The sequence below is a fragment of the Oncorhynchus masou genome, unplaced genomic scaffold (assembly GCF_036934945.1).
Source record: "Oncorhynchus masou masou isolate Uvic2021 unplaced genomic scaffold, UVic_Omas_1.1 unplaced_scaffold_3679, whole genome shotgun sequence".
Taxonomy (NCBI): Eukaryota; Metazoa; Chordata; class Actinopteri; order Salmoniformes; family Salmonidae; genus Oncorhynchus; species Oncorhynchus masou.
In genome coordinates this window covers 16,371-32,951 of record NW_027010081.1, presented here as the reverse complement: position 1 = coordinate 32,951, position 16,581 = coordinate 16,371, and the positions used below count along the sequence as shown (strand labels likewise).

The following is a 16,581-nucleotide window of genomic DNA, read 5'->3' as shown; positions in this document are numbered from 1 at the left end:
CTCCTCTGTCTCTCCTCACTCCTCTGTCTCTCCTCCCTCCTCTGTCTCCCCTCCCTCCTCTGTCTCTCCTCCCTCCTCTGTCTCCCCTCCCTCCTCTATCTCCCCTCCCTCCTCTGTCTCTCCTCCCTCCTCTGTCTCCCCTCCCTCCTCTGTCTCTCCTCCCTCCTCTGTCTCTCCTCCCTCCTCTGTCTCTACTCTCTCCTCTGTCTCTCCTCCCTCCTCTGTCTCTACTCCCTCCTCTGTCTCCCCTCCCTCCTCTGCCTCCCCTCCCTCCTCTGTCTCTACTCCCTCCTCTGTCTCTCTCCCTCCTCTGTCTCCCCTCCCTCCTCTGTCTCTACTCCCTCCTCTGTCTCTACTCCCTCCTCTATCTCCCTTCCCTCCTCTGTCTCTCCTCCCTCCTCTGTCTCCCCTCCCTCCTCTGTCTCTACTCCCTCCTCTGTCTCTGTGTCTCAGATATTGATGAATGTCATATCTCTCCGGACCTGTGTGGCCACGGCACCTGCGTGAACACCCCTGGCAGCTTTGAGTGTGAATGCTTCGAGGGCTATGAAAGTGGCTTTATGATGATGAAGAACTGCATGGGTGAGTCACGCCCACAAACAGACACACACTGCTCTCTAGATGACTGGAGAGTGGAAGAACTTCCTCAGAGATCCTCTTTGCAAGTAATTTTTGACAGCTGACCTCATTGCACTGTCCCTCTATCATCCTCCCTCTCTTCCTCCCCCTCTCCCCTGCAGATTTTGATGAGTGTGAGCGGAACCCTCTGCTGTGTAGAGGAGGCACCTGTCTGAACACAGAGGGGAGTTATGAGTGTGAATGTCCCCCGGGACACCAGCTTAGTCCCGATGGTTCTGCCTGCGAAGGTAGGTCATATATCCATCCACAGTGGACACTATACATTACACACACACACACACACACACAAACACCTAGAATATGAGACACTATACACTACAGTTTCCTTCTTTTTTTTACATCATCCCAAAGTCATCTGGAATGCATTTTTAAGTTGATTTATTTTACTGTTATTTGACCAGGTAAGTTGACTGAGAACATATTCTCATTTACAGCAACAACCTGGGGAATAGTTACAGGGGAGAGGAGGGGGATGAATGAGACAATTGTAAACTGGGAATGATTAGGTGACCATGATGGTATGAGGGACAGCTTGGGAATATAGCCAGGACACCGGGGTTAACACCCCTACTCCATTAAAGTAATCTCAAGATATTCTACTACTTTCTATGTTGTCTACTATGGAAGCTAGTTATTTTGATTTAAGCTGACTGTCATGTCATCTTTGTGTGTTTCCAGATGTGAACGAGTGCCAGCTGAGTGACAACCTGTGTAAGAACGGCCACTGTGTCAACATGGTGGGGAACTACCAGTGCTCCTGTGACACAGGTTACCAGGTTACACCAGACAGACAGGGCTGTGTGGGTGAGTGACCACTGACTGAGACATGTCATCATTTGTCTTTGGGGGAGGGGGTGCCATACTTCAGTGTACGGAAATACCTGACATAAGTACATTTACAAAAATGATCATTAACAGAATTTGCTGATTACTTCGAAGCATTTTTTAATATCAGAAAAGGCAATATTTGAGTTTTGTTTGTGTGTGTGTGTCTATACTTACCTGTAACCCATCTGATTGCAGATATTGATGAGTGTACCATTATGAATGGAGGCTGTGACACACACTGTACCAACTCAGAGGGCAGCTACGAGTGCAGCTGTAGTGAGGGATACGCTCTCATGCCTGACCTCAGGACCTGCGCTGGTACGTATGTCACTGGGATACACACACACACACACACACACACACACACACACACACACACACACACACACACACACACACACACACACACACACACACACACACATGGAAAAGTCATGTTAACACTCACTCTGTCACACCTGTGTAGATATAGATGAGTGTGAGGACAGCCCTGATATCTGTGATGGAGGCCAGTGCACCAACGTGCCTGGAGAGTACCGCTGTCTCTGCTACGACGGATTCATGGCCTCCATGGACATGAGGACCTGCATCGGTGACTATTCTCTTTCCACTGCTCTCTTTGTCTCTCTCTCCCCACTCTCTCTCTCTCGCTGTATCTGTCTCTCTCTCCCCACCTCTCTCTCTCTCTCTATGTATCTGTCTCTCTCTCCCCACCTCTCTCTCTCTCGCTGTATCTGTCTCTCTCTCCCCACCTCTCTCTCTCTCGCTGTATCTGTCTCTCTCTCCCCACCTCTCTCTCTCTCGCTGTATCTGTCTCTCTCTCTCCCCACCTCTCTCTCTCGCTGTATCTGTCTCTCTCTCTCCCCACCTCTCTCTCTCTCGATGTATCTGTCTCTCTCTCCCCACCTCTCTCTCTCTCGCTGTATCTGTCTCTCTCTCCCCACCTCTCTCTCTCTCGCTGTATCTGTCTCTCTCTCTCCCCACCTCTCTCTCTCTCGATGTATCTGTCTCTCTCTCCCCACCTCTCTCTCTCTCGCTGTATCTGTCTCTCTCTCTCCCCACCTCTCTCTCTCGCTGTATCTGTCTCTCTCTCTCCCCACCTCTCTCGCTGAATCTCTCTCTTTGTCACTCTCGCTCTCCCCACCTCTCTCTCTCTCACTGTATCTGTCTCTCTCTCTCTCCCCAACTCTCTCGCTGTATCTCTCTCTCTGTCTCTCTCTCTCTTGCTGTATTGCTCTCTGTCTCTCTCTCTCTCGCTGGACATGAGGACCTGCATCGGTTACTTTTCTCTTTCCACTGCTCGCTTTGTCTCTCTCGCTCTCCCCACCTCTCTCTCTCTCTCTCTCTCGCTGTATCTGTCTCTCTCTCTCCCCACCTCTCTCTCTCTCACTGTATCTGTCTCTCTCTCTCTCCCCACCTCTCTCGCTGAATCTCTCTCTTTGTCACTCTCGCTCTCCCCACCTCTCTCTTGCTGTATCGCTCTCTCTGTCTCTCTCCCCACCTCTCTCTCTCTGTTTCTCTCTCTTTTCCTATCTCGTTCTCTCCTCGTTTCTCTCTCTGTCTCGCTCTCTCTCTCTTTGACCCTGTTAGACATACTCCTCTGTCCCCTTTCCAAGACCAGTTAGCTCATGTTCCTGTGTGTGTGTCCAGATGTGAATGAGTGTGAGCTGAACCCTAACATCTGTCTGCATGGGGACTGTGAGAACACCAAGGGATCATTCATCTGCCACTGCCAGCTGGGGTACTTTGTTAAGAAGGGCTCCACCGGCTGCACAGGTACAGTACACGCACATGCACACAGACACATGCACACAGACACATGCACACAGACACATGCACACAGACACACACAGCACCATGGGCTACACACACATACTGGTGGTTACAGCAAGGATATTACTGTAAAACACGATCTCAGTTATGACGCTGTCATAAACCTTTCGTCATGTTTCACTTCAGAGTACAGACGATAATGTATGAACCAGAGTACAGACGAAAATGTATGAACCAGAGTACAGACGATAATGTATGAACCAGAGTACAGACTATAATGTATAAACTAGAGTACAGACTATAATGTATGAACCAGAGTACAGACTATAATGTATGAACCAGAGTACAGACTATAATGTATGAACCAGAGTACAGACTATAATGTATGAACCAAAGTACAGACTATAATGTATGAACCAGAATTTAATTTTAACCTTTATTTTACTAGGCAAGTCAGTTAAGAACAAATTCTTATTTTCAATGACAGCCTAGGAACAGTGGGTTAACTGCCTGTACAGGGGCAGAACGACAGATTTGTACCTTGTCAGCTCGGGGATTTGAACTTGCAACCTTTCGGTTACCAGTCCAACACTCTAACCACTAGGCTACAGACTATAATGTATAAACAGAGTACAGACTATAATGTATGAACCAGAGTACAGACTATAAGATATGAACCAGAGTACAGACTATAATGTATAAACAGAGTACAGACTATAATGTATGAACCAGAGTACAGACTATAATGTATAAACCAGAGTACAGACTATAAGGTATAAACCAGAGTACAGACAATGAGATATAAAACAGACTATAAGTTATAAACCAGAGTACAGACTATGATATATAAAACAGACTATAATGTATGAACCAGAGTACAGACTATAATGTATAAACAGAGTACAGACTATAATGTATGAACCAGAGTACAGACTATAATGTATGAACCAGAGTACAGACTATATTGTTTGAACCAGAGTACAGACTATAATGTATAAACCAGAATACAGACTATAAGGTATAAACTAGAGTACAGACTATAATGTATACACCAGAGTACAGACTATAATGTATAAACCAGAGTACAGACTATAAGGTATAAACCAAAGTACAGACTATAATGTATAAACCAGAGTACAGACCATAATGTTTGAACCAGAGTACAGACTATATTGTTTGAACCAGAGTACAGACTATAATGTATAAACCAGAATACAGACTATAAGGTATAAACTAGAGTACAGACTATAATGTATACACCAGAGTACAGACTATAATGTATGAACCAGAGTACAGACTATAATGTATGAACCAGAGTACAGACTATAAGGTATAAACCAGAGTACAGACTATAATGTATGAACCAGAGTACAGACTATAATGTATGAACCAGAGTACAGACTATAAGGTATAAACCAGAGTACAACTATAAGGTATAAACCAGGGAACAGACTATAGAGTACAGACTATAATGTAAACCAGAGTACAGACTATAATGTATAAACCAGAGTACAGACTATAATGTATGAACCAGAGTACAGACTATAATGTATGAACCAGAGTACAGACTATAATGTATAAACCAGAGTACAGACTATAATGTATAAACCAGAGTACAAACTATAAGGTATAAACCAGAGTACAGACTATGAGATATAAAACAGACTATAAGTTATAAACCAGAGTACAGACTATGAGATATAAAACAGACTATAATGTATGAACCAGAGTACAGACTATAATGTATGAACCAGAGTACAGACTATAATGAATAAACCAGAGTACAGACTATAATGTATAAACCAGAGTACAGACTATAATGTATGAACCAGAGTACAGACTATAATGTATAAACCAGAGTACAGACTATGAGATAGTTATAAACCAGAGTACAGACTATGAGATATAAAACAGACTATAAGGTATAAACCAGAGTACAGACTATGAGATATAAAACAGACTATAATGTATATAATGTATAAACCAGAGTACAGACTATAATGTATAAAGAGTACAGACTATAATGTATGAACCAGAGTACAGACTATATGTATAAACCAGAGTACAGACTATAATGTATAAACCAGAGTACAGACTATAATGTATGAACCAGAGTACAGACTATAATGTATGAACCAGAGTACAGACTATAATGTATAAACCAGAGTACAGACTATAATGTATAAACCAGAGTACAGAGTACAGACTATAATGTATAAAACCAGAGTACAGACTATAATGTATGAACCAGAGTACAGACTATAATGTATGAACCAGAGTACAGACTATAATGTATAAACCAGAGTACAGACTATAATGTATAAACAGAGTACAGACTATAATGTATGAACCAGAGTACAGACTATGAGATATAATAATATGAACCAGAGTACAGACTATAATGTATAAACCAGAGTACAGACTATAATGTATAAACAGAGTACAGACTATAATGTATGAACCAGAGTACAGACTATGAACCAGAGTACAGACTATAATGTATGAACCAGAGTACAGACTATAATGTATAAACCAGAGTACAGACTATAATGTATGAACCAGAGTACAGACTATAATGAATAAACCAGAGTACAGACTATAATGTATGAACCAGAGTACAGACTATAATGTATGAACCAGAGTACAGACTATAATGTATAAACCAGAGTACAGACTATAAGGTATAAACCAGAGTACAGACAATGAGATATAAAACAGACTATAAGTTATAAACCAGAGTACAGACTATGAGATATAAAACAGACTATAATGTATGAACCAGAGTACAGACTATAATGTATAAACAGAGTACAGACTATAATGTATAAACAGAGTACAGACTATAATGTATGAACCAGAGTACAGACTATAATGTCTGAACCAGAGTACAGACTATAATGTATAAACCAGAGTACAGACTATATTGTTTGAACCAGAGTACAGACTATAATGTATAAACCAGAATACAGACTATAAGGTATAAACTAGAGTACAGACTATAATGTATACACCAGAGTACAGACTATAATGTATAAACCAGAGTACAGACTATAATGTATGAACTAGAGTACAGACTATAATGTATGAACCAGAGTACAGACAATAATGTATGAACCAGAGTACAGACTATAATGTATGAACCAGAGTACAGACTATAATGTATAAACCAGAATACAGACTATAATGTATAAACCAGAGTACAGACTATAATGTATGAACCAGAGTACAGACTATAATGTATAAACCAGAATACAGACTATAAGGTATAAACTAGAGTACAGACTATAATGTATACACCAGAGTACAGACTATAATGTATGAACCAGAGTACAGACTATAATGTATGAACCAGAGTACAGACTATAATGTATAAACAGAGTACAGACTATAATGTATGAACCAGAGTACAGACTATAATGTATAAACCAGAGTACAGACTATAATGTATAAACAGAGTACAGACTATAAATGAACCAGAGTACAGACTATAATATATGAACCAGAGTACAGACTATAATGTATAAACAGAGTACAGACTATAATGTATAAACAGAGTACAGACTATAATGTATGAACCAGAGTACAGACTATAATGTATGAACCAGAGTACAGACTATAATGTATAAACAGAGTACAGACTATAATGTATAAACCAGAGTACAGACTATAATGTATGAACCAGAGTACAGACTATAATGAATAAACCAAGTACAGACTATAATGTATAAACCAGAGTACAGACTATAATGTATGAACCAGAGTACAGACTATAATGTATAAACCAGAGTACAGACTATAAGGTATAAACCAGAGTACAGACAATGAGATATAAAACAGACTATAAGTTATAAACCAGAGTACAGACTATGAGATATAAAACAGACTATAATGTATGAACCAGAGTACAGACTATAATGTATAAACAGAGTACAGACTATAATGTATAAACAGAGTACAGACTATAATGTATGAACCAGAGTACAGACTATAATGTATGAACCAGAGTACAGACTATAATGTATAAACCAGAGTACAGACTATATTGTTTGAACCAGAGTACAGACTATAATGTATAAACCAGAATACAGACTATAAGGTATAAACTAGAGTACAGACTATAATGTATACACCAGAGTACAGACTATAATGTATAAACCAGAGTACAGACTATAAGTTATAAACCAAAGTACAGACTATAATGTATAAACCAGAGTACAGACCATAATGTTTGAACCAGAGTACAGACTATATTGTTTGAACCAGAGTACAGACTATAATGTATAAACCAGAATACAGACTATAATGTATGAACCAGAGTACAGACTATAATGTATTGAACCAGAGTACAGACTATAATGTATAAACCAGTACAGACTATAATGTATAAACCAGAGTACAGACTATAATGTATAAACCAGAGTACAGACTATAATGTATGAACCAGAGTACAGACTATAATGTATGAACCAGAGTACAGACTATAATGTATAAACCAGAGTACAGACTATAATGTATGAACCAGAGTACAGACTATAATGTATAAACCAGAGTACAGACTATAAGGTATAAACCAGAGTACAGACTATAAGGTATAAACCAGAGTACAGACTATAAGGTATGAACCAGAGTACAGACTATAATGTATGAACCAGAGTACAGACTATAATGTATTAACCAGAGTACAGACTATAATGTATAAACTAGAATACAGACTATAATGTATGAACCAGAGTACAGACTATGAGATATAAAACAGACTATAATGTATAAACCAGAGTACAGACTATAATGTATAAACCAGAGTACAGACTATAATGTATAAACCAGAGTACAGACTATAATGTATGAACCAGAGTACAGACTATATTGTTTGAACCAGAGTACAGACTATAATGTATAAACCAGAATACAGACTATAAGGTATAAACCAGAGTACAGACTATAATGTATACCAGAGTACAGACTATAATGTATGAACCAGAGTACAGACTATAATGTATAGACAGAGTACAGACTATAATGTATAAACCGAGTACAGACTATAATGTATGAACCAGAGTACAGACTATAATGTATAAACAGAGTACAGACTATAATGTATAAACAGAGTACAGACTATAATGTATGAACCAGAGTACAGACTATAATGTATGAACCAGAGTACAGACTATAATGTATAAACAGAGTACAGACTATAATGTATGAACCAGAGTACAGACTATAATGTATGAACCAGAGTACAGACTATAATGTATGAAACAGAGTACAGACTATAATGTATGAACCAGAGTACAGACTATAATGTATAAACCAGAGTACAGACTATAATGTATGAACCAGAGTACAGACTATAATGAATAAACCAGAGTACAGACTATAATGTATGAACCAGAGTACAGACTATAATGTATGAACCAGAGTACAGACTATAATGTATAAACCAGAGTACAGACTATAAGGTATAAACCAGAGTACAGACAATGAGATATAAAACAGACTATAAGTTATAAACCAGAGTACAGACTATGAGATATAAAACAGACTATAATGTATGAACCAGAGTACAGACTATAATGTATAAACAGAGTACAGAATATAATGTATAAACAGAGTACAGACTATAATGTATAAACCAGAGTACGGACTATAAGGTATAAACCAGAGTACAGACTATAATGTATAAACCAGAGTACAGACTATATTGTTTGAACCAGAGTACAGACTATAATGTATAAACCAGAATACAGACTATAAGGTATAAACTAGAGTACAGACTATAATGTATACACCAGAGTACAGACTATAATGTATAAACCAGAGTACAGACTATAATGTTATAAACCAAAGTACAGACTATAATGTATAAACCAGAGTACAGACTATAATGTTTGAACCAGAGTACAGACTATAATGTATAAACCAGAGTACAGACTATAATGTATAAACCAGAGTACAGACTATAATGTATGAACCAGAGTACAGACTATAATGTATGAACCAGAGTACAGACTATAATGTATGAACCAGAGTACAGACTATAATGTATAAACCAGACTATAATGTATAAACCAGAGTACAGACTATAATGTATAAACCAGAGTACAGACTATAATGTATAAACCAGAGTACAGACTATAATGTATAAACAGAGTACAGACTATAATGTATGAACCAGAGTACAGACTATAATGTATGAACCAGAGTACAGACTATAATGTATAAACCAGAGTACAGACTATAATGTATAAACCAGAGTACAGACTATAATGTATGAACCAGAGTACAGACTATAATGTATGAACCAGAGTACAGACTATAATGTATAAACCAGAGTACAGACTATAATGTATGAACCAGAGTACAGACTATAATATGAACCAGAGTACAGACTGTATAAACCAGAGTACAGACTATAATGTATGAACCAGAGTACAGACTATAATGTATAAACCAGAGTACAGACTATAATGTATGAACCAGAGTACAGACTATAATGTATAAACCAGAGTACAGACTATAATGTATAAACCAGAGTACGGACTATAAGGTATAAACCAGAGTACAGACTATGAGATATAAAACAGACTATAATGTATAAACCAGAGTACAGACTATGAGATATAAAACAGACTATAATGTATGAACCAGAGTACAGACTATAATGTATAAACAGAACCAGAGTACAGACTATAATGTATGAACCAGAGTACAGACTATAATGTATGAACCAGAGTACAGACTATAATGTATAAACCAGAGTACAGACTATAATGTATAAACCAGAGTACAGACTATAATGTATAAACCAGAATACAGACTATAATATATGAACTAGAGTACAGACTATAATGTATAAACAGACTATAATGTATAAACCAGAGTACAGACTATATGTAGAATAAGTACAGACTATAATGTATAAACCAGAGTACAGACTATAATGTTTGAACCAGAGTACAGACTATAATGTATGAACCAGAGTACAGACTATAATGTATAAACCAGAATACAGACTATAATGTATGAACAGAGTACAGACTATAATGTATGAACCAGAGTACAGACTATAATGTATGAACCAGAGTACAGACTATAATGTATAAACCAGAGTACAGACTATAATGTATAAACCAGAGTACAGACTATAATGTATGAACCAGAGTACAGACTATAATGTATGAACCAGAGTACAGACTATAATGTATAAACAGAGTACAGACTATATAATACAGACTATAATGTATGAACCAGAGTACAGACTATAATGTATGAACCAGAGTACAGACTATAATGTATGAACCAGAGTACAGACTATAATGTATAAACCAGAGTACAGACTATAATGTATAAACCAGAGTACAGACTATAATGTATAAACCAGAGTACAGACTATAATGTATGAACCAGAGTACAGACTATAATGTATGAACCAGAGTACAGACTATAATGTATAAACCAGAGTACAGACTATAAGGTATAAACCAGAGTACAGACAATGAGATATAAAACAGACTATAAGTTATAAACCAGAGTACAGACTATGAGATATAAAACAGACTATAATGTATGAACCAGAGTACAGACTATAATGTATAAACAGAGTACAGACTATAATGTATAAACAGAGTACAGACTATAATGTATGAACCAGAGTACAGACTATAATGTATGAACCAGAGTACAGACTATAATGTATAAACCAGAGTACAGACTATATTGTTTGAACCAGAGTACAGACTATAATGTATAAACCAGAATACAGACTATAAGGTATAAACTAGAGTACAGACTATAATGTATACACCATAGTACAGACTATAATGTATAAACCAGAGTACAGACTATAAGGTATAAACCAAAGTACAGACTATAATGTATAAACCAGAGTACAGACCATAATGTTTGAACCAGAGTACAGACTATATTGTTTGAACCAGAGTACAGACTATAATGTATAAACCAGAATACAGACTATAATGTATGAACCAGAGTACAGACTATATTGTTTGAACCAGAGTACAGACTATAATGTATAAACCAGAGTACAGACTATAAGGTATAAACCAGAGTACAGACTATAATGTATAACCAGAGTACAGACTATAATGTATGAACAGAGTACAGACTATAAGTATACAGACAGACTATAATGTATGAACCAGAGTACAGACTATAAGGTATAAACCAGAGTACAGACTATAATGTATGAACCAGAGTACAGACTATAATGTATGAACTATAATGTATAAACAGAGTACAGACTATAATGTATAAACCAGATACAGACTATAATGTATGAACCAGAGTACAGACTATAATGTATAAAAAACAGACTATATGAACCAGAGTACAGACTATAAACCAGAGTACAGACTATAATGTATGAACCAGAGTACAGACTATAATGTATGAACCAGAGTACAGACTATAAGACTATAATGTATAAACCAGAGTACAGACTATGAGATAAAAAGTACAGACTATAATGTATGAACCAGAGTACAGACTATAATGTATAAACCAGAGTACAGACTATAATGTATAAACCAGAGTACAGACTATAAGGTAATGAGATATAAAACAGACTATAAGTTATAAACCAGAGTACAGACTATGAGATATAAAACAGACTATAATGTATGAACCAGAGTACAGACTATAATGTATAAACAGAGTACAGACTATAATGTATGAACCAGAGTACAGACTATAATGTATGAACCAGAGTACAGACTATAATGTATGAACCAGAGTACAGACTATAATGTATAAACCAGAGTACAGACTATATTGTTTGAACCAGAGTACAGACTATAATGTATAAACCAGAATACAGACTATAAGGTATAAACTAGAGTACAGACTATAATGTATACACCAGAGTACAGACTATAATGTATAAACCAGAGAACCAGAGTACAGACTATAATGTATAAACCAGAGTACAGACTATAATGTTTGAACCAGAGTACAGACTATATAAACCAGAGTACAGACTATAATGTATAAACCAGAAGTACAGACTATAATGTATGAACCAGAGTACAGACTATATGTATAAACCAGAGTACAGACTATAATGTATAAACCAGAATACAGACTATAAGGTATAAACCAGAGTACAGACTATAAGTATACAGACTATAATGTATGAACCAGATACAGACTATAATGATACAGACTATAAGTATAAACCAGAGTACAGACTATAATGTATGAACCAGAGTACAGACTATAATGTATGAACCAGAGTACAGACTATAATGTATAAACCAGAGTACAGACTATAAGGTATAAACCAGGAACAGACTATAAGGTATAAACAGACTATAAGAGTACAGACTAGAGTACAGACTATAATGTATGAACCAGAGTACAGACTATAATGTATGAACCAGAGTACAGACTATAATGTATAAACAGAATACAGACTATAATGTATGAACCAGAGTACAGACTATGAGATATAAAACAGACTATAAGTTATAAACCAGAGTACAGACTATGAGATATAAAACAGACTATAAGGTATAAACCAGAGTACAGACTATAATGTATACCAGAATACAGACTATAATGTATGAACCAGAGTACAGACTATAATGTATGAACCAGAGTACAGACTATAATGTATAAACCAGAGTACAGACTATAATATATGAACCAGAGTACAGACTATAATGTATGAACCAGAGTACAGACTATAATGTATAAACCAGAGTACAGACTATAAGGTATAAACCAGAGTACAGACTATAATGACTATAATGAACCAGAGTACAGACTATAATGTATAAACAGAGTACAGACTATAATGTATAAACAGAGTACAGACTATAATGTATGAACCAGAGTACAGACTATAATATAAACCAGAGTACAGACTATAATGTATAAACAGAGTACAGACTATAATGTATAAACCAGAGTACAGACTATAATGTATGAACCAAAGTACAGACTATAATGTATGAACCAGAGTACAGACTATAATGTATCAACCAGAGTACAGACTATAATGTATAAACCAGAGTACAAACTATAAAGTATAAACCAGAGTACAGACAATGAGATATAAAACAGACTATAAGTTATAAACCAGAGTACAGACTATGAGATATAAAACAGACTATAATGTATGAACCAGAGTACAGACTATAATGTATAAACAGAGTACAGACTATAATGTATAAACAGAGTACAGACTATAATGTATGAACCAGAGTACAGACTATAATGTATGAACCAGAGTACAGACTATAATGTATAAACCAGAGTACAGACTATAATGTATGAACCAGAGTACAGACTATAATGTATAAACCAGAATACAGACTATAAGGTATAAACTAGAGTACAGACTATAATGTATACACAGACAGACTATAATGTATGAACCAGAGTACAGACTATAATGTATGAACCAGAGTACAGACTATAATGTATAAACCAGAGTACAGACTATAATGTATGAACCAGAGTACAGACTATAATGTATGAACCAGAGTACAGACTATAATGTATAAACCAGAGTACAGACTATAATGTATGAACCAGAGTACAGACTATAATGTATAAACCAGAGTACAGACTATAATGTATAAACCAGAGTACAGACTATAATGTATGAACCAGAGTACAGACTATAATGTATAAACCAGAGTACAGACTATAATGTATAAACCAGAGTACAGACTATAATGTATAAACCAGAGTACAGACTATGAGATATAAAACAGACTATAATGTATGAACCAGAGTACAGACTATAATGTATAACCAGAGTACAGACTATAATGTATGAACCAGAGTACAGACTAAATACAGACTATAATGTATAAACCAGAGTACAGACTATATGAACCAGAGTACAGACTATAATGTATAAACCAGAATACAGACTATAATGTATAAATAGAGTACAGACTATAATGTATAACCAGAGTACAGACTATAATGTATAAACCAGAGTACAGACTATAATGTATAAACCAGAGTACAGACTATAATGTATAAACCAGAGTACAGACTATATGAACCAGATACAGACTATAATGTATGAACCAGAGTACAGACTATAATGTATAAACCAGAATAGACTATACTATGTATAAACCAGAGTACAGACTATAATGTATAACCAGAGTACAGACTATAATGTATGAACCAGAGTACAGACTATAATGTATGAACCAGAGTACAGACTATAATGTATAAACAGAGTACAGACTATAATGTATAAACAGAGTACAGACTATAATGTATGAACCAGAGTACAGACTATAATATATGAACCAGAGTACAGACTATAATGTATAAACAGAGTACAGACTATAATGTATAAACAGAGTACAGACTATAATGTATGAACCAGAGTACAGACTATAATGTATGAACCAGAGTACAGACTATAATGTATGAACCAGAGTACAGACTATAATGTATAAACCAGAGTACAGACTATAATGTATGAACCAGAGTACAGACTATAATGTATAAACCAGAGTACAGACTATAATGTATGAACCAGAGTACAGACTATAATGTATGAACCAGAGTACAGACTATAATGTATAAACCAGAGTACAGACTATAAGGTATAAACCAGAGTACAGACTATAATGTATAAATGTACAGATATAAAACAGACTATAAGTTATAAACCAGAGTACAGACTATGAGATATAAAACAGACTATAATGTATGAACCAGAGTACAGACTATAATGTATAAACAGAGTACAGACTATAATGTATAAACAGAGTACAGACTATAATGTATGAACCAGAGTACAGACTATAATGTATGAACCAGAGTACAGACTATAATGTATAAACCAGAGTACAGACTATATTGTTTGAACCAGAGTACAGACTATAATGTATAAACCAGAATACAGACTATAAGGTATAAACTAGAGTACAGACTATAATGTATACACCAGAGTACAGACTATAATGTATAAACCAGAGTACAGACTATAAGTTATAAACCAAAGTACAGACTATAATGTATAAACCAGAGTACAGACCATAATGTTTGAACCAGAGTACAGACTATATTGTTTGAACCAGAGTACAGACTATAATGTATAAACCAGAATACAGACTATAATGTATGAACCAGAGTACAGACTATATTGTTTGAACCAGAGTACAGACTATAATGTATAAACCAGAATACAGACTATAAGGTATAAACTAGAGTACAGACTATAATGTATACACCAGAGTACAGACTATAATGTATGAACCAGAGTACAGACTATAATGTATGAACCAGAGTACAGACTATAATGTATAACCAGAGTACAGACTATAATGTATGAACCATAAGTAAACAGAGTACAGACTATAATGTATACACCAGAGTACAGACTATAATGTATGAACCAGAGTACAGACTATAATGTATGAACCAGAGTACAGACTATAATGTATAAACAGAGTACAGACTATAATGTATAAACAGAGTACAGACTATAATGTATGAACCAGAGTACAGACTATAATGTATATACAGACTATAATGTATAAACCAGAGTACAGACTATAATGTATGAACCAGAGTACAGACTATAATGTATAAACCAGAGTACAGACTATAATGTATGAACCAGAGTACAGACTATAATGTATGAACCAGAGTACAGACTATAATGTATAAACCAGAGTACAGACTATAAGGTATAAACCAGAGTACAGACAATGAGATATAAAACAGACTATAAGTTATAGAACAGACAGAGATATAAAACAGACTATAATGTATGAACCAGAGTACAGACTATAATGTATAAACAGAGTACAGACTATAATGTATAAACCAGAGTACAGACTATAATGTATGAACCAGAGTACAGACTATAATGTATGAACCAGAGTACAGACTATAATGTATAAACCAGAGTACAGACTATATTGTTTGAACCAGAGTACAGACTATAATGTATAAACCAGAATACAGACTATAAGGTATAAACAAGAGTACAGACTATAATGTATAAACCAGAATACAGACTATAATGTATGAACCAGAGTACAGACTATAATGAATAAACCAGAGTACAGACTATAATGTATAAACCAGAGTACAGACTGAACCAGAGTACAGAATATTGTATGAACCAGAGTACAGACTATAATGTATAAACCAGAGTACAACTAGAGTATGAACCAGAGTACAGACTATATAAGTACAGACTATAATGTATAAACCAGAGTACAGACTATAAGGTATAAACAGAGTACAGACTATAATGTATACACCAGAGTACAGACTATAATGTATGAACCAGAGTACAGACTATAATGTATGAACCAGAGTACAGACTATAATGTA

The 16,581-nt window shown here is 35.8% G+C and overlaps 1 protein-coding gene across 1 annotated transcript; it reads left to right on the top strand.

Moving 5' to 3' along the window:
- Positions 1–471: 471 nt before the first annotated feature.
- On the top strand, positions 472–3,243 carry LOC135534621 (fibrillin-2-like; the record flags this gene model as incomplete). Its single annotated transcript, XM_064961556.1, has 6 exons — positions 472–582; positions 741–866; positions 1,318–1,443; positions 1,663–1,785; positions 1,934–2,059; positions 3,118–3,243. Coding segments are annotated over exons 1-6 (649 nt in total), but the record flags the coding sequence as incomplete, so codon positions are not given.
- Between the last annotated feature and the right edge of the window lie 13,338 nt (positions 3,244–16,581).